General features: G+C 42.7%; 1 protein-coding gene across 2 annotated transcripts in view; it reads left to right on the top strand.

The window, feature by feature from the left end:
* Positions 1–9,992, top strand: part of ARK2N (arkadia (RNF111) N-terminal like PKA signaling regulator 2N) — a 47,136-nt gene extending 37,144 nt beyond the window's left edge. For both annotated transcript variants that reach the window (XM_058865415.1, XM_058865413.1), the window contains 2 exons: positions 1,005–1,131; positions 6,244–9,992. In XM_058865415.1, the coding sequence (XP_058721398.1) occupies positions 1,005–1,131; positions 6,244–6,427 (311 nt within the window). In that variant the 3' untranslated portion in view covers positions 6,428–9,992. The remainder of the gene's footprint in view (positions 1–1,004; positions 1,132–6,243) is intronic.
* The last annotated feature ends 4,613 nt before the right edge of the window (positions 9,993–14,605 follow it).

The raw sequence follows: 14,605 nt of genomic DNA, 5'->3' as shown, positions 1-14,605 counted from the left end.
TCCCCTGTGTAGTACAGCTGAGCAAGTGGTTTTTCAGAAGTAGGTAGTATCAACTACTTCACGGCTGTCCACTGTCCCTCAGGCTAATGATAAAGAGAGACAGTGGAATTAATCATCTTCTCTTTTTCCTGAGGAGAAAAAAAAAAAAAGAGTAGAAGTTATAAATTCTAATTAATTGATTTTTCAAGAAATCTATTTTCTGTGAGAGAAATAATAATTCTGGCTGCTTTGTGTTTCCCATGCAAGTATTATCCTGTATGACTCAAAACAAATTCACTAATTGGGGTGAAGAACCTTCTTAGCAGCACTTGGCAGAAAAGACAAAAATGTGCTACACTTGCTGTGAGTATTTAGAGAGGGCTTGTGTCTTGATTGACTGACAAACTGGATGTCATTGAGGAGCTGTAATAAAAAACCAGCCTTTCTGCATATGGGATTTAAGAAAACCACTTTTTCTTCTCAAGTATTTGTAATAAATGAGCAGATCTGTGAAGCAGCACTGTCAGAAAGTGATGGGTTTGCTCTGTTTTTTCACTGATCAGCTTCCCCATGTTTTTTATTTAAAGAAATTAAATTAAATTTCCTTGATGTGTGGGATGTTTCTATCCAGACTATAGGCTTTTTTTTGCTATAGTATCATTGTGTTTTCTTAGATTGTTTTGTTTCTTAATTTTTTTTTTAACGGTTTCGAGGAGGTTTAGGGACAGTCTGACTCTTAGCACTGTCATAACATTTGAGCTGGAAATTCTTATTGTTCTTGGTGCTACACTCAGGCTTTGCTCACATTTGTGTGCCAACACCATCACCAGAGCTACTGACACTGGCTAAATCCAGTGGTTTTCTTGTATCAGGTGATGATTTGTGAGTTGGAAAACTTGGTCTAATGAGATTTTCTTATCTCAGTGTTGTTCTGTTTTTTTTGTTAGGAAACTCCTTTTCCAGCTGATTTCTGAGTCACTTAAGCTGTTAAACACTGTCTGTATTCCCATTTTCCCCATCTGTAGGTCGCTTGGATCCAGGCTTCCTTGCAGGTGACAAAACCTCTTGTGGCAATTCCCAGGCCAATGAAGAAATTAACATTGCCTCTTCTGACAGCGAAGTAGAGATTGTTGGAGTTCAGGAACATGCCAGGTATTAATTATCCTTTTCTTGCACTAATATTACTTTCATTTTATCAGAATGTCTGCATTACCAAAATCAATAAAGAAGGAACTGCTGGCCTTCACTTCCGTAATTACCCATCCATGAGTGATGCCCAAAAACCAGCAAATGTTGCACTTTTTTACTTTTTTGTTTTGTTTTGTTTTGTTTTGCTGATCATGGTGATGTCAGAATGTGCTTTTCTTTAGAAAGTGACCAATCAGATCAATAACTTGATAGTTATTCAGATTATAATTGTGACTCAATATCAAACATTAACTGGCTAAAGATGTGTCGTATAAAAGTACCAAATATTGAGATAGTAAGTGAACATACATCAGAAATTCAGACTTTAAAGGAATACATGAATATGCAAATATCTAAGTGAAAATCTTTATGTGGGTTCTCGTTTCCTTTCAAAATATTAACTTAAGGTTATTAACAGCTTCCATTTTATTTAATTAATCAGTAGTGGTAAAAATATTGTAATTTTTTCAATGGCAAATGTCATAAGATATCCCCTTTAGGTTAAAAATCTTGGTTTTATTTCAAGTTTCAAGAGAGGTTAAAGCAGGTGAGGATGAGGGTGTCAGAGGTTTCTCTCTCGGTCAGAATCCTGTGCAGCTGTTCTTCTTGGTAGGCATTTTTTGATGTTTCTCTTCACCTTTAGTCTGTGGTCTTCCCTTGGCTTAAAATATTATGAAGCAGTTGAAGAAAACTGACATTTTCTAATAATGTGGAGTGTGGATTTGGTGGAATGAAACCAAGTTAAAACAGTACACAGGCAATCTCCTTTTAAAATTTTCTTCTGCCTGCCTAGTGGGTGCTTGGAGGCAGAAAAGAGGTGTGAGGAAGATGGAACAGAGTTCCTTGTCCCATCACTGAATCTTTCTTGAGGAAAAGAAGAAAGGTGTGCAGGACCAAATTTCCTAGGCAGGAAACTTCATGGATAATGTGGGCACAGCCCAGTGCTGTTGGATGTGAAAAAAAGGAAATTTTCAGGTCTAGGAAGGGGTTTTAGTGTTAGCTTTTAGAACAGTGAGAAAGTCCTTGCATGGCCAGCTCTTTTGAAAGATGCTAATTTTGGAAGCAGTGCTCCTGGCTGTTTATGCAGCAGAACCCAGGGCTTGGGGGGGTCTTTGTGCTGATGGTAAGGGGTGTGGATTCACCCTCCAGCACTGGCTGGTGTAAAACTGTGCAGCACTGCACACAGGACCCTTCTGTCCCCTCTTTGAAAGCTTTCCATGCTTCTGCCTCAACAGTACTCACCCTCTATGGCAATGGAAACATGAGCTAAAGGCAGAGTTGCTGTTTAAAATGAGTTTTAGTAGATATGGACAGAAATAATTTCAGCAAATCAGACTTTATAAAAGCACTCTGTGCTTTCCTTTGTTCCTGTACCCATCTCCCACAAACCAGTGTTTACTGCCTCCCTTGCATACTCACACATTTCAGTTGCTTGAATCCTACTTAAGAGTTTTATTTTTCCTGCAGGCCTAGGCTTGCAGTTATGAAGTACTGATGGGCTTCTGTCAGGGTTGCTGTTTGGGCAAGGCTTAGGTTTTTGATCAGTATTTTCTGCATGCTTAGTTGCTGCAGTGTTTGGATCCTGGTTTTTATCATGCTCCCTATTCCGTCTCATCGTTGGGCTGTTGACACCCTGGAGTTTGTCCAGTGTTTGTAGTTCTTCAGATTCGTAGTGAATTGGTGCTGTTTCTCATCATTGGGATATTCCTTGGCATCTACTTAGGACACCAAGTCCTGTTTTTCAGTTTGTTCAATTTTTCACCAGTAGAATTTTTTTTGGTCACTCTAGTTTTGCCTAGGAGGTTTTTTTGGTTTTTTTATTGCCTTTACCTTCCATTGGTTGCAGATTGGAAGCATGTTCCCTGAGCTCATGTTTGACTGTTTTGCTGTTGGCTGCTTGTGTGACTAGTTTGAGGATAAACACTTTTATTTTTCCAAGGTATCTTTTCTGTGAGATAATTTATGGCTTGGTTTTCATCATGTTCAGGAAGAAAAATTAGTCTTAGCTTTGTCTAAACACTGAGGACTGTTCACAGAATGGTGCACCACAGTCCCTGAGACCAAACATCATATTTAATTTGCTCTGCCCACAAGCTTTTCTTGCCAGTTATGCTTACAAATATATCTCCTTAAAAGAAAGCTTTAAAAGAAAGAAATCCTGTACATTTGTTAGAGTTCCAGGGTCTTATTGCTAATTCTTTGTAGATATATACTTTAAGTATGTGTTTTTATGACTGAAGAAGTAATAAAAGAGCCATTCTGAACATCACATCTAAACCTAAGCAGCATATTTGACAAGGCAATGAGACATTTCTATTCAGAGGAGTTACAGCTCAAATTTTCATTCTATTTCATGAAACTCCAACCAGAACCAAGAGAGCTGAGCGTAACCTAAGTAGTTTTGGAGAAAATAAATAGCACAGACTTAAATTGGAATAAATAAAATGTAAATGTCAAGGATGTTTGATCAGTGCAGGAAATTTGAGTTCCTGAAATACACGTGCCTTCCCAAAGAAATGGGAAAAGGTTACCCCAGCAGCCAGAGCACCTCGTGTTTATCCATGCAGCCAGGAGCAGCTACAGCCACTACCAGTGCTTAGAAGAGCAAACCAATTTTTGGAGCACTAGGTATCAAGTTTTATTAGTGCCTGTGTAGGAATTACAGCTGGAATTGGAGTGATCATCCTAAAGCCTCCAGTAAATTCCCGTCATCACTTCATGATACACAAAATTATTCTGCCTTTCATTTTGCATTTCTTTTTTCTAATTGCTCTTAACTTGTGCTTCATTTGTCATGTATCTACTGTGGACATAACAGGTGAAAATGCTGTGTGAGTAGGTACTTGTGAATTGTGCTTCAGCAGGGCACTGGAGCCTTATCTTCAAATACACCTTTTATTCCTATTGTCTGTAGTCACTTAAATGTTTTACTGAAGTGGGGCTGAACTGTTGTCAGTGAGCATTTCCCAGCGTGTTTGTAATTTTCACTTAAAAAGACCAAACCAAAAAAAAACCCACAAAACAGACATAACAGTTGCAATAACATAATTAGCAAGACCTATTTTGCAATTATTGTAATGAAAGTATCATTACTTATGGAGGCTAGCTTTGGAGCAGGCTGTAGGGCCCATGGCCTGCCAGCCCTGCCTGAGAGCTAGCCTGGGAATTTCATGGGAGGATTCAAAACAATCCTCAAAGACAGAAAACAGCCTGCAGGTGCTGTTTGTCTGTTCCCGTGTTTTCCTTGCAGGAGAAAGTCAGGGGGGTGGTGAACCCCACTGACCAATGATGGTAATGTAGCACTTTACTAACCAATAAGAGTTTCCTTTCTGTACTTTCCACGAACTAGTCTATATAACATGGCTGAAGCAATAAACTAGAGATTCTCTCCTGTTCTGACTCTCTTGAGAGTCCGTGTCGTTCTTCCTGCCGTTGATTCCCCAATTAGAACGACAATTACTTCCTTGTTTTAATATGGCTTTGATTAAATATTTTAGTATAGCTTTTCTCTTCTGTCTTTTCTCTCTTTTCTCTTTTCTCTTTTTTCTCTTTTCTCTTTTCTCCTTTTTTTCTCTTTTCTCTTTTTCTTTTTCTCTTTCTTTCTCTTTTCTCTTTTCTCTTTTCTCTTTTCCTCTTTATCTCTTTTCTCTTTTCTCTTTTCTCTTTCTCTTTTCTCTTTTCCTCTTTTCTCTCCTTTCCTTTCCTTTCCTTTCCTTTCCTTTCCTTTCTTTCCTTTCCTTTCCTTTCCTTTCCTTCCTTTCCTTTCCTTTCCTTTTCCTTTCCTTTCCTTTCCTTTCCTTTCCTTTCCTTTCCTTTCCTTTCCTTTCCTTTCCTTTCCTTTCCTTTCCTTTCCTTCCTTTCCTTTCCTTTCCTTTCCTTTCCTTTCCTTTCCTTTCCTTTCCTTTCCTTTCCTTCCTTCCCTTCCCTTCCTTCCCTTCCCTTCTCCTTCCCTTCCCTTCCCTTCCCTTCCCTTCCTTCCCTTCCCTTCCCTTCCCTTCCCTTCCCTTCCTTCCCTTCCCTTCCCTTCCCTTCCCTTCCCTTCCCTTCCCTTCCCTTCCCTTCCCTTCCCTTCCCTTCCCTTCCCTTCCCTTCCTTCCCTTCCCCTTCCCTTCCCTTCCCTTCCCTTCCCTTCCCTTCCCTTCCCTTCCCTTCCCTTCCCTTCCCTTCCCTTCCCTTCCCTTCCCTTCCCTTCCCTTCCCTTCCCTTCCCTTCCCTTCCCTTCCCTTCCCTTCCCTTCCCTTCCCTTCCCTCTCCTCGAGTCTCCTCTCCTTGAGTCTCCTCTCCTTTCCCTTTCCCTTTCCCTTTCCCTTTCCCTTTCCCTTTCCCTTTCCCTTTCCCTTTCCCTTTCCCTTTCCCTTTCCCTTTCCCTTTCCCTTTCCCTTTCCCTTTCCCTTTCCCTTTCCCTTTCCCTTTCCCTTTCCCTTTCCCTTTCCCTTTCCCTTTCCCTTTCCCTTTCCCTTTCCCTTTCCCTTTCCCTTTCCCTTTCCCTTTCCCTTTCCCTTTCCCTTTCCCTTTCCCTTTCCCTTTCCCTTTCCTTTCCCTTTCCCTTTCCCTTTCCCTTTCCCTTTCCCTTTCCCTTTTCCTTTTCTTTTCCTTCTCCTCTCCTCTCCTCTCCTCTCCGAACCTCTCCGAACCCCTCCAAACCTCGAGTCTCCTCGAGTCTCCTCGAGTCTCCTCTCCTCGTCTCCCTCTCCCCTCCCCTCTCTTCATCTCCCTCTCCTCTTTTTCTCTTTTTAAAAGTCCAGTGGGTAAAGCTCCATCAGGAAACTGTGCATGGTACTGCACATGGTCAGGCAGGCTTCCTCAAGATCCTTGGGATCCATACACATTTTTTTTGAGGAGGATCACATTACACCCACTGGGATTCCTTTAGAATAATTTAATCCCCACCAAATCCCCCAAATTTAAATTTAACTTTGTTCACTGGGTGTTTGAGATGCCACGGACTCTACAAGTGGAGAATCCAGTTTGGAGAGGGAAGTGCTGACCAGATGGTGATAAAACAGTGAGGGTGGGGTGTTGTGGCTGAGCTGAGCAGTGTCCCTGACGCTGTGCGTGTCCCTCTCCTCGCTGCAGGTGTGTGCATCCCAGGGGAGGGGTGATCCAGAGCGTGTCCTCCTGGAAGCGCGGCTCGCCGTTCGGGAGCACCCAGCCTGCACAGCCATGGACAGCAGTGGCTCCCCAGCAGAACTGGTCCTCGCCCCCAGAAGTGGTGGACCTCACTCTGGACGAGGACACCAGGCGCAAATACCTCCTGTAACTCGGTGTCACTGTGCTCTGCCCTGTCCCCTCCCGCCCTCCCTGGCACAGAACTTCAGTGGTTAAACCATCGCCTCCAGAGGCCCCGTCCTTGGCACCATGAGACCCAAACCCACGGCGTTTCTCCACGCCCACAGGAATGTAGTCTGACTTCAGTATCACCTCGAATGGTTTTGCCTTCTCCAAGGAGGATTCCTGCCCAGAATTAACAGCACCAAATTTAAAACACATCTGCAGTTACTAATGTGTGCGTGTATATCTAACGAAATAACTGCGTGCAAACCTACGTCCTCCCAGCCTCCCCACCTCCCGACTCCAGAACGTTTTTAATTTATCAGTATCTTGAGTTTGTTAGTAGAAGTTAGTGTGTTGCTGTGTGAGCATCAGTGGTTTTGAGAAATGCTGTGTCCTCACTGATTTCAGCGGAACTGGGGGGTATTCAATGCTTCCAAAATTTGGGCCAGGAGTATTTTTACTAAAGTGGATTTGGTTATGTTACAAGCAGGAGGGATTGTCTTTAATGCAAACGGCCCATAACAAATGCACTGAACTGTAACTTTTTCTCTAAAAATTCTTTTTAATTTCTTTCTCTTTTTCTCTGATTCTGCTGCACTTCTGTATTTCTCTTTTCACTCATGGATTTCTCAGTCTCCTCTGAGCTGAGTTTCTTTGGGATCCTCCCTCCTGGGGAGCCCCGTTTATCTCACTTCTCTAGGTTTGAAGAAAACTCTTGAGCTCATTAGAATCTTGTTTCTTCTGTTTATTAGAAGGCCATTACAAAACTTAGCAGGCCTCTGCAGACTAGCTGCACAAAGTTAATTCACTGCAATCTGATTTATTTTCTTCTGATGTTACAGAATGGCCTTGTGGCTCACTTTGTGTTTGAAAGCAGAAAATGGCCCCCAACTACGTTGTTCTATTATCTTTATACTTATTCTTACCCAATTAACAATAGACACGGATATTATTTTCCTTAATGACCCAATGACCCATCACCTATGTGTTGCACTGCGGCATTTTCTGTCCAATAACTTACTACTCCCAACAACCTCTAAAAGAAGAACATGAAGAAGAAAGAAAAGGGAAAAGAAACAACATTCTAAATCCTCCATCTTGTCTTCTGCTTTCTAAACTAACTTAAACTCTAAACTAACTTTTTCACCCATTGACCTAAGAAAACTCTCTAATCTACACACTCACACTTTTAGCTTTTCTATCTAACAGTTGTTTTCATGTATCACCATGAAAACATGCTCATGAATTTCATGTTATATGAAATTCAGTGTTTTTCTGTATCTTAGAACTAAGTATCAGAAACAAGTGCACACACTCTGTGTCTCTGACTCCAACACTGAACAGCTTTTAATTAAAGTGTTTTTATTTTCAATGTAATTTACAGTTTATATTCTTCAGTGCTGAGTCTTCTGTCTACTTGACTGCTGTATTTCACTGGTCAATTCCCACAGCTTGGAATGGCTAAAATAGTAATTGTAGTGACTTAGGAACAGCTGAACATTTCAAAAGCACAGGAAAAAGTAATAAAAAGGCCCAGCATCCCTCTCCTTTTTAATTATAGCTGAACTTTTTTTACCTTTATCTAAGTCTTGCCTGGAGTAGATGAAGGAGAGGGGTGAAATCCTTTACTCATAGTCCCCACCTCTACTACTGCTTGTTTGCATCATTCACCATCTCAGAAAATAAAAAACAAATCCCAAGCAAATTCCAAAGTCCCAGCCTGGCAAAAGGCTGTGTTCAGCTGGGACCTGTTCCTGGAATTTTTGGGGCCACTCAAGTGCTTAAAACTCTGTCCTAAAATATGTTGCAGGATCAGGGTCAGAAACTAAGGTTGTGGTTTTTAATTTTTTTAATTTTTTTTTTTAATTAATAATCTGCACCATTTCCCTGGCTTTCAGTCATGTCTCTCATGCTAGTTTTGAAAATGTCAAGATTCAGGAAACACTTTCTACCAGAATATTTACCAAAACCAGTGGAACTGCTCTAGTGGGCTGCAGTTTCTGTGACTATATGGAAATTTCTGCCCCTCATCTGTCATTTTGAGTCTTTCCCGAGGCAAAAACCAAAGATTAGACTTTAACAAGACGATATTATTCACTTTAAATGTCTACTGTGCAATTGAAACATTCCTTCATATTCCAGATGTTTCTATTGAATTTTGTACAGCTCTGCCATTAGATTTTTACTATTTAAGGCTGAACAGGGGTGGTCAGGACATGGGAAGTTCTGCTTTCCTTTCATGTTGGCTGGTTTCAAAATTTATTTGGCTTCCCATAATTTTATCTGAGGGCAAAATTAAAAATTAAAGTAGACTTACCTATGTTGTCACATAAAGGAAAAACAGCCCAGCAGGGGGGTATAGTTAAAAAGCATCTGTTTCTTCCATAAGCAGAACAGTTCATACTGCACTTTACAGAACAGCTAGGTAAGGATTGATATTCCCATTTCCAGCTTTCTAGAACATTGAACATAAGTGTCTTGCATGGCCAGCAAAATATCTGTGGTGTTTGTAGTGACCAATTCCTTTCTGTGGGAGGGAGGAAGGGAGGGGATTGCGGATGGAGCCTGTTGGCCCCACGGCAGGGAGAGGCCCCGTGCTCCTCTGCCCATCCTTCCTCCTGGTGTTTCCATCAGCTGTGGGCTCACACACCTGCTGTAAAGGTAACTTTGGGACAGCCAGCTCCTGTGGCTGCTTCTTCCCATTTCACAGAGTCTCCTGAAGGTCGCTTGTGAAGAAAGCTGCCAGGACCCCGTTTGCAGTCCTTCCCTGAAAAAATGCAAACTAACTCTCCTTGTTTTTCAGTTTCTATACGATGTGACTTCCACATGTACATAAAAATGACTGCCTCCTAACCAAACTTCCTCCAATTGTGCACTGTGTTTGTTCAAACAGCTCATGTATGGTGGTCTGATGCAGGTTTTCTTTTATTTAAAACTATGTATTTTCTCTCGACAAACTTCAAGGCTAGTGATCTGAAAAACGCAATCACTGGATATGGGTAGGAAATTGTTTGGTTTTGTTTCTTTTTTTGTTTGCTTGTTTGTTTATTTTTTTTTTCTTTTAACTTCTACTTTTTAAAAAGAGCAAAAATCTGCCTGGGTGGTTTTTGCTCTTCTCAGCAGGAAAGAGAAAAAATTAGCCATTGTATGGCTGAGAACCAATGCACTTGGGGCCTGGTTCAGAACCCACTGGGGTCGGTGTGGGGCTGCCCATCGACCTCGGTGTGCATTGACTCGAGCCCTTCAGGGTATTTGCTGGAGTGTGAACTTGGAATCTTCTATAGTGAAGACAAATCATTGCTCAGAAAATAAATGTTTAAAATGTGCGGCTCTAGGTAAAAATAAAATTTGATTCTTCTCGACACTCACTATTTAGTTCTCATTTTCCATCTAGTATTTAATGGTCTTTGGAAAGAAATAATAATAAAAAAGAGTGTTATATATATATATATAAATATATATATTTTTGGTGCAAGATGAGACCTTCTGTTTTTTGAAACAAGTCTGTAGCATAAAGGTTAAACTATTTTAAGACAAAATAAAATAGAGTGTATTATTTAAACAATATCAATTTGTTTGGTTTTTTTTTTTCCTTCCACTTCCATCAAATATGCTGGTGTTTCTCACATCTCCAAATTAAATCTGTAAATTCTGGGTTACAGTAGCCAAAATTCAGCATTGTTTCTTTCTGTAACACATTTAATTTTGCTCATCCGAAATGATAAAATGATTTCCTGGCTGCAAAACCTTCCTTTTATCTTGGACCGGGGCAGGACCAACACTTCTCCCTGTAGCTTCAGGTGTCTGAGCAACCTCCCACCATTATCTCTGACTGCTTCCCCCTGTCCCATCCTCCCAGACATCTGCTGGTCAGTGGGACTGTGACTCTGATGCTCCAGGGCAGCTCCTCTCTGGCCAGGGTGTGGTGCCAAGGTGAGCTGTATTCAGAGAACCACAAAATTGTATTGGGGAATTTGGAGCCACAAGTGAAGAGGATGGTAAAGTACAACTGCACTGTGCTGAATTTGGGGTCCTGCTGCCTGCCAGCCCCCTCACGGCAAAATTGAAATGGGAATGATAATAATAATTATAATTCAATACATTTCCAGTGTTTCACATGTATTTATCACATGAGAAAGCTCCCAGTGCCAATCAGGAAGGCCATTTATCCACGTATTTTAAGTACCAGTATGGATAATGAAGGTAAAGTGAGCTGGTTTTCAGCCTCACCAAGTCCTTGGCATTTGTGGAGCCTGAAAATCCAAATTCTGGGCCTAGTGGTCATTGCAGAGGTGGGCACCCGTCTCAGATTTTATTTTATGTCTATCAGCAGCTGAGGGAGAACAGAGCTGTGGAGTTCAGTGCAGATGTGGGAAGAGGACAGATAAAATATCTCCTGAACCTTCTCTATCACCAAGATAGAGAACCTTCTCTATCACCAGGCTTCAGGGTACACTGAATGGAAGCTTAAAATGTCTCCAAATTTCTCCTGTGGCCCTTGGCAGTTCCTTATGTAGGAGCCACTTCACTTTGTGGGAATTGTTATTTCTGGGACTACCCAAAACCAGGTTAGATTTTGTATTGTGCTTTTCCCAGTGAATTTGTTGCAATGCAGATTAATTTTGTGTTTAAACTTTAGCTTGCCTGCCTTGAAATGAGGACCGAAAGAGCTGTGCTAAGTGAATTCCCCAGTTCCCTGGAGAATCTGTAAATGGTGTTCTTTGCTGAAGGCATCACCTCCCTTGGCTGGAATACTACCAGTTTTGTGTCTCCTTTTTGGGGCTGTCATCTCTGAATGTCAGCTGCTGTGGCTTTCTCTCCAGAGCACCCCAGGGATGCAGTTTCCCTTCTGTCTACACAGGGAAGGAGCAGAATGCCTGCAAAATGCAAACTTGGGATAGAAAAACCCTGCATTTTCTGACAACTTTGGTGCAAATAAGGTGAAATTCTCTTGTTACTGATGCTAAAGGGCAGACCAGGATCCAGCCCATGCCTTCCTCAGTCTATATCTTGAGTTTTTGAAAGGCAAATGCAATCCCGAGAGTCCTGACGACTGCTGATTCACAAATGCCCCTTGGAAGTTTTCTCATGGATCTGGTTAGTCATCTGGATTTGTAGTTCAATTTAAAATTAGAATTGAGTGCCAGCCACTGGGAAGGAAACATCTTTCAGACAGTCTCAGGGCAAAGCTGGAGTGGGCAGGGGGAAAGCTGTCTGGAAGTTTAATTTCAGATAATTTTCTACACTTACTCGCTGCATCGGCAGCTTCGGGTGAATCCAGGGCAACCACATCAGAGCTGGGAAAACAAACAAGAGTCCTCTGTCAAATTCATTTTCCATTGCTGTAGGTGCTGTGAATTGAGCACAGCTCCTGGAGCCTGACGGGTGCCTCTGATGAAATGCCATCTGCAGCTGAGGAGAGTTTGCTCTGTCCCTGGCTGGCCCCTGATCCGTGACACACAAACCTTTCCCGTTTTGTTTCTTCCAGATCCTTGTATGTCCACTTCAGACTTGGAGATGCTGAACTCCAGTGGACCCCAATGTCAGGCCAGTCACAGAATCACAGAATTATTTGAGTTAGAAGGGAACTTAAAGACCTTCTGGTTCCAACCCCCTGTCATGGCAGGGACACCTTCCACTGTCCCAGGCTGCTCCAAGCCCTGTCCAGCCTGGCCTTGGGCACTCCCAAGCATCCAGGGACAACCACAGCTGCTCTGGGAAACCTGATCCAGGGCCTCAACCCCTTCTGGAAGAACAATTTCTCCCCAGTATCCCATCCAACCTTGCCTTCTGTCCATTTAAAGCCACTGCCTGGCTGCTGTCCCTGCAGGCCTTGTCCCCAGTCCCTGGGCAGCTCTCCTGGAGCCCCTTTAGGCCCTGCCAGGGGCTCTCAGCTCTCCCTGGAGCCTTCTCTTCTCCAGGTGAATGTATCAAGACCAGAATACAAAACCACAGTGAGAAAAATCCTTATAGAAAGGGGGATAATTTCAAAAACAACCTCACAACATGTCTCGGACAGGGCCTGGCAAGTTGAAAATGCTGTTTAGTGCAAACCCCCGTAGCAAAAGGAGATTGAGCCCCTCTTGCCCGTAGGAGACCTCCACACTTCCCCATCATTTTCTGTGGTTGGGATGCTGTGAAAAAGTCTCAGACCATTAAAAACCCCATCCCACTTGGAGCTGATGAATCCTTGACTCCTTGGACAATCTCTCTTTCCTCCACCTGCTTGTCAAAAGGAGGAATTAGAACAATATTTAAAGCCGTCCCACCTGGGCAAGGCACAATGCAGGGAGTCAGCTTTCCATGAGGGTCTGAGCTCCCTGACAGCCAAAAAAGTCTTGTTTCAATGCTTCATTTTCCCAATAAGCAGCAGGATTACATTCTACAGCCAAGTTTTTGGAAGGGTGGTGCAGCGCTCCCTCATCCTTCGATAGCCAGTGTAAGGTCTTGCCCTGGACCCACATTCCCAGCTTGTCCAGGGTTACAGAAAAACTCTAAAATGCCCTTAAAGTTATCCAAAATGCTCCAAAATTATTTTTATACCTGCATCCTCTTCCTTTCCTGTGCCCAGGGAGAAATCCCTTTATTTCCTGGAGCTCCAGACTCATCTCAGCCTGCTCCCAACCCCACAGAAAAGCTGGGGAAGGGTGGGTGGCTGGAGATGAGGGCTCTCAGCAGCACCTTTTTGCAAGGGAGGCAATAGCAATGATTTTTACTGCAGTTTGGCCACTGATATTTTCTCTCAGGAAGCCCTGGCTGGAAGCAGCCCCTGGGAAAGCACTAGATGGCACCAGAGCCAGAGGATACAGGATCTAAGCTGCCGTCTCGCCCTCCTCTGCATCCCCCAGAACAGGGAAAATGCCCTCAAAAACAGGCAAAAGGGCTTCTGGATGTGAAAAGACAGATTATTTTATTTTATTTTATTTTATTTTATTTTATTTTATTTTATTTTATTTTATTTTATTTTATTTTATTTTATTTTATTTTATTTTATTTTATTTTATTTTATTTTATTTTATTTTATTTTATTTTATGTTCAATTTTCCTAATGCTGCTGGACCCAGTTGCCATGGTTAGACCCTGTCCCTGCAGCCAGCATCCATCCCAAGGCAGGGAGAAGTGGCCTGGGAAGAGCAAAAAAAATCAAATCATCTGGATGGAATACTGAAATTAACCAGGTGTGATTTTGAGGTAATTAACCACTGATGAGTCGTTTCTTCAGATATTAAGCCAAGGATCTTGGAATGTGGACAGAGGTTGCTGACCTTGCCTTATTTTTGGTTATTGTAAACCAAGGAGCTGGTTTCATAAATAAAATAGTACAATGTCCTTGATTAGTGTCAGAGTTTGTGGGATTTTGCAGCAAAGCATGTTTCCAGGATGGGGCTTTCCTTTTTCCACAATTCCTGCAGTGGTCATGGTTGCATCCCAAAGCTGCTGCAGGGAGCTGGTAGGATACTGGGGTGGGGAGAACATCAGGGGGCTACCAAGGGAAAAACACCAACACCTCTGCTCCCCAAAAGTAAGGGCAGGATGGAGGAGAAAGGTGAATCTGAGGTCATTCTGCTTGAAGCAGGGTGATGTGACACATCCTAAAATCAGTCCCAAAATCCCACTTAGGACTCAATGTAGTGAATCTTCACCAGCTCCTGCTTTGCAACAACTACCACAAGTCAGAAAAAAACAGCTTTGTTTTGTCATCTGCCACACCCATACAAATGGAGAATGAAATTCCTCGAAGAAAAATAATTCATTTTTGTCAAAACATTAAGATACAAAAGGGACATCACAGACTTACTGAATTTCTTTAGCTGGAAAAACCCTCTAAGACCATCAAGCCCAACCATTCCCCCAGCACAGCCAAGGCCACCACTGACCCATGTCCACATGGGCCACATCCACGTGGCTTTTAAATCCCTCCAGGGATGAGGGCTCCACCCCTGCCCTCTGAACAGCCTGGTCTGATGCTTGACCACCCTTCTGTCAAGATCTTTTTCCCTAATATCCATCCTCTCCTACTCTGTTACACCTTGTTCCCTCTCCTCCTGTCCCTGTTCCCTGGCAGCACAGCCCGACCCCCCCGGCTGTCCCCTCCTGCCAGGGACTTGTGCAGAGCCACAAGGGCCCCCTGAGCCTCCTTTTCTCCAGGCTGAGCCCCTTTCCC

The sequence above is a fragment of the Poecile atricapillus genome, chromosome Z, assembly GCF_030490865.1.
Source record: "Poecile atricapillus isolate bPoeAtr1 chromosome Z, bPoeAtr1.hap1, whole genome shotgun sequence".
NCBI classification, from domain to species: domain Eukaryota; kingdom Metazoa; phylum Chordata; class Aves; order Passeriformes; family Paridae; genus Poecile; species Poecile atricapillus.
Note: the sequence above shows the minus strand (reverse complement) of the source record. Positions and strands in the feature narration are given on the sequence as shown.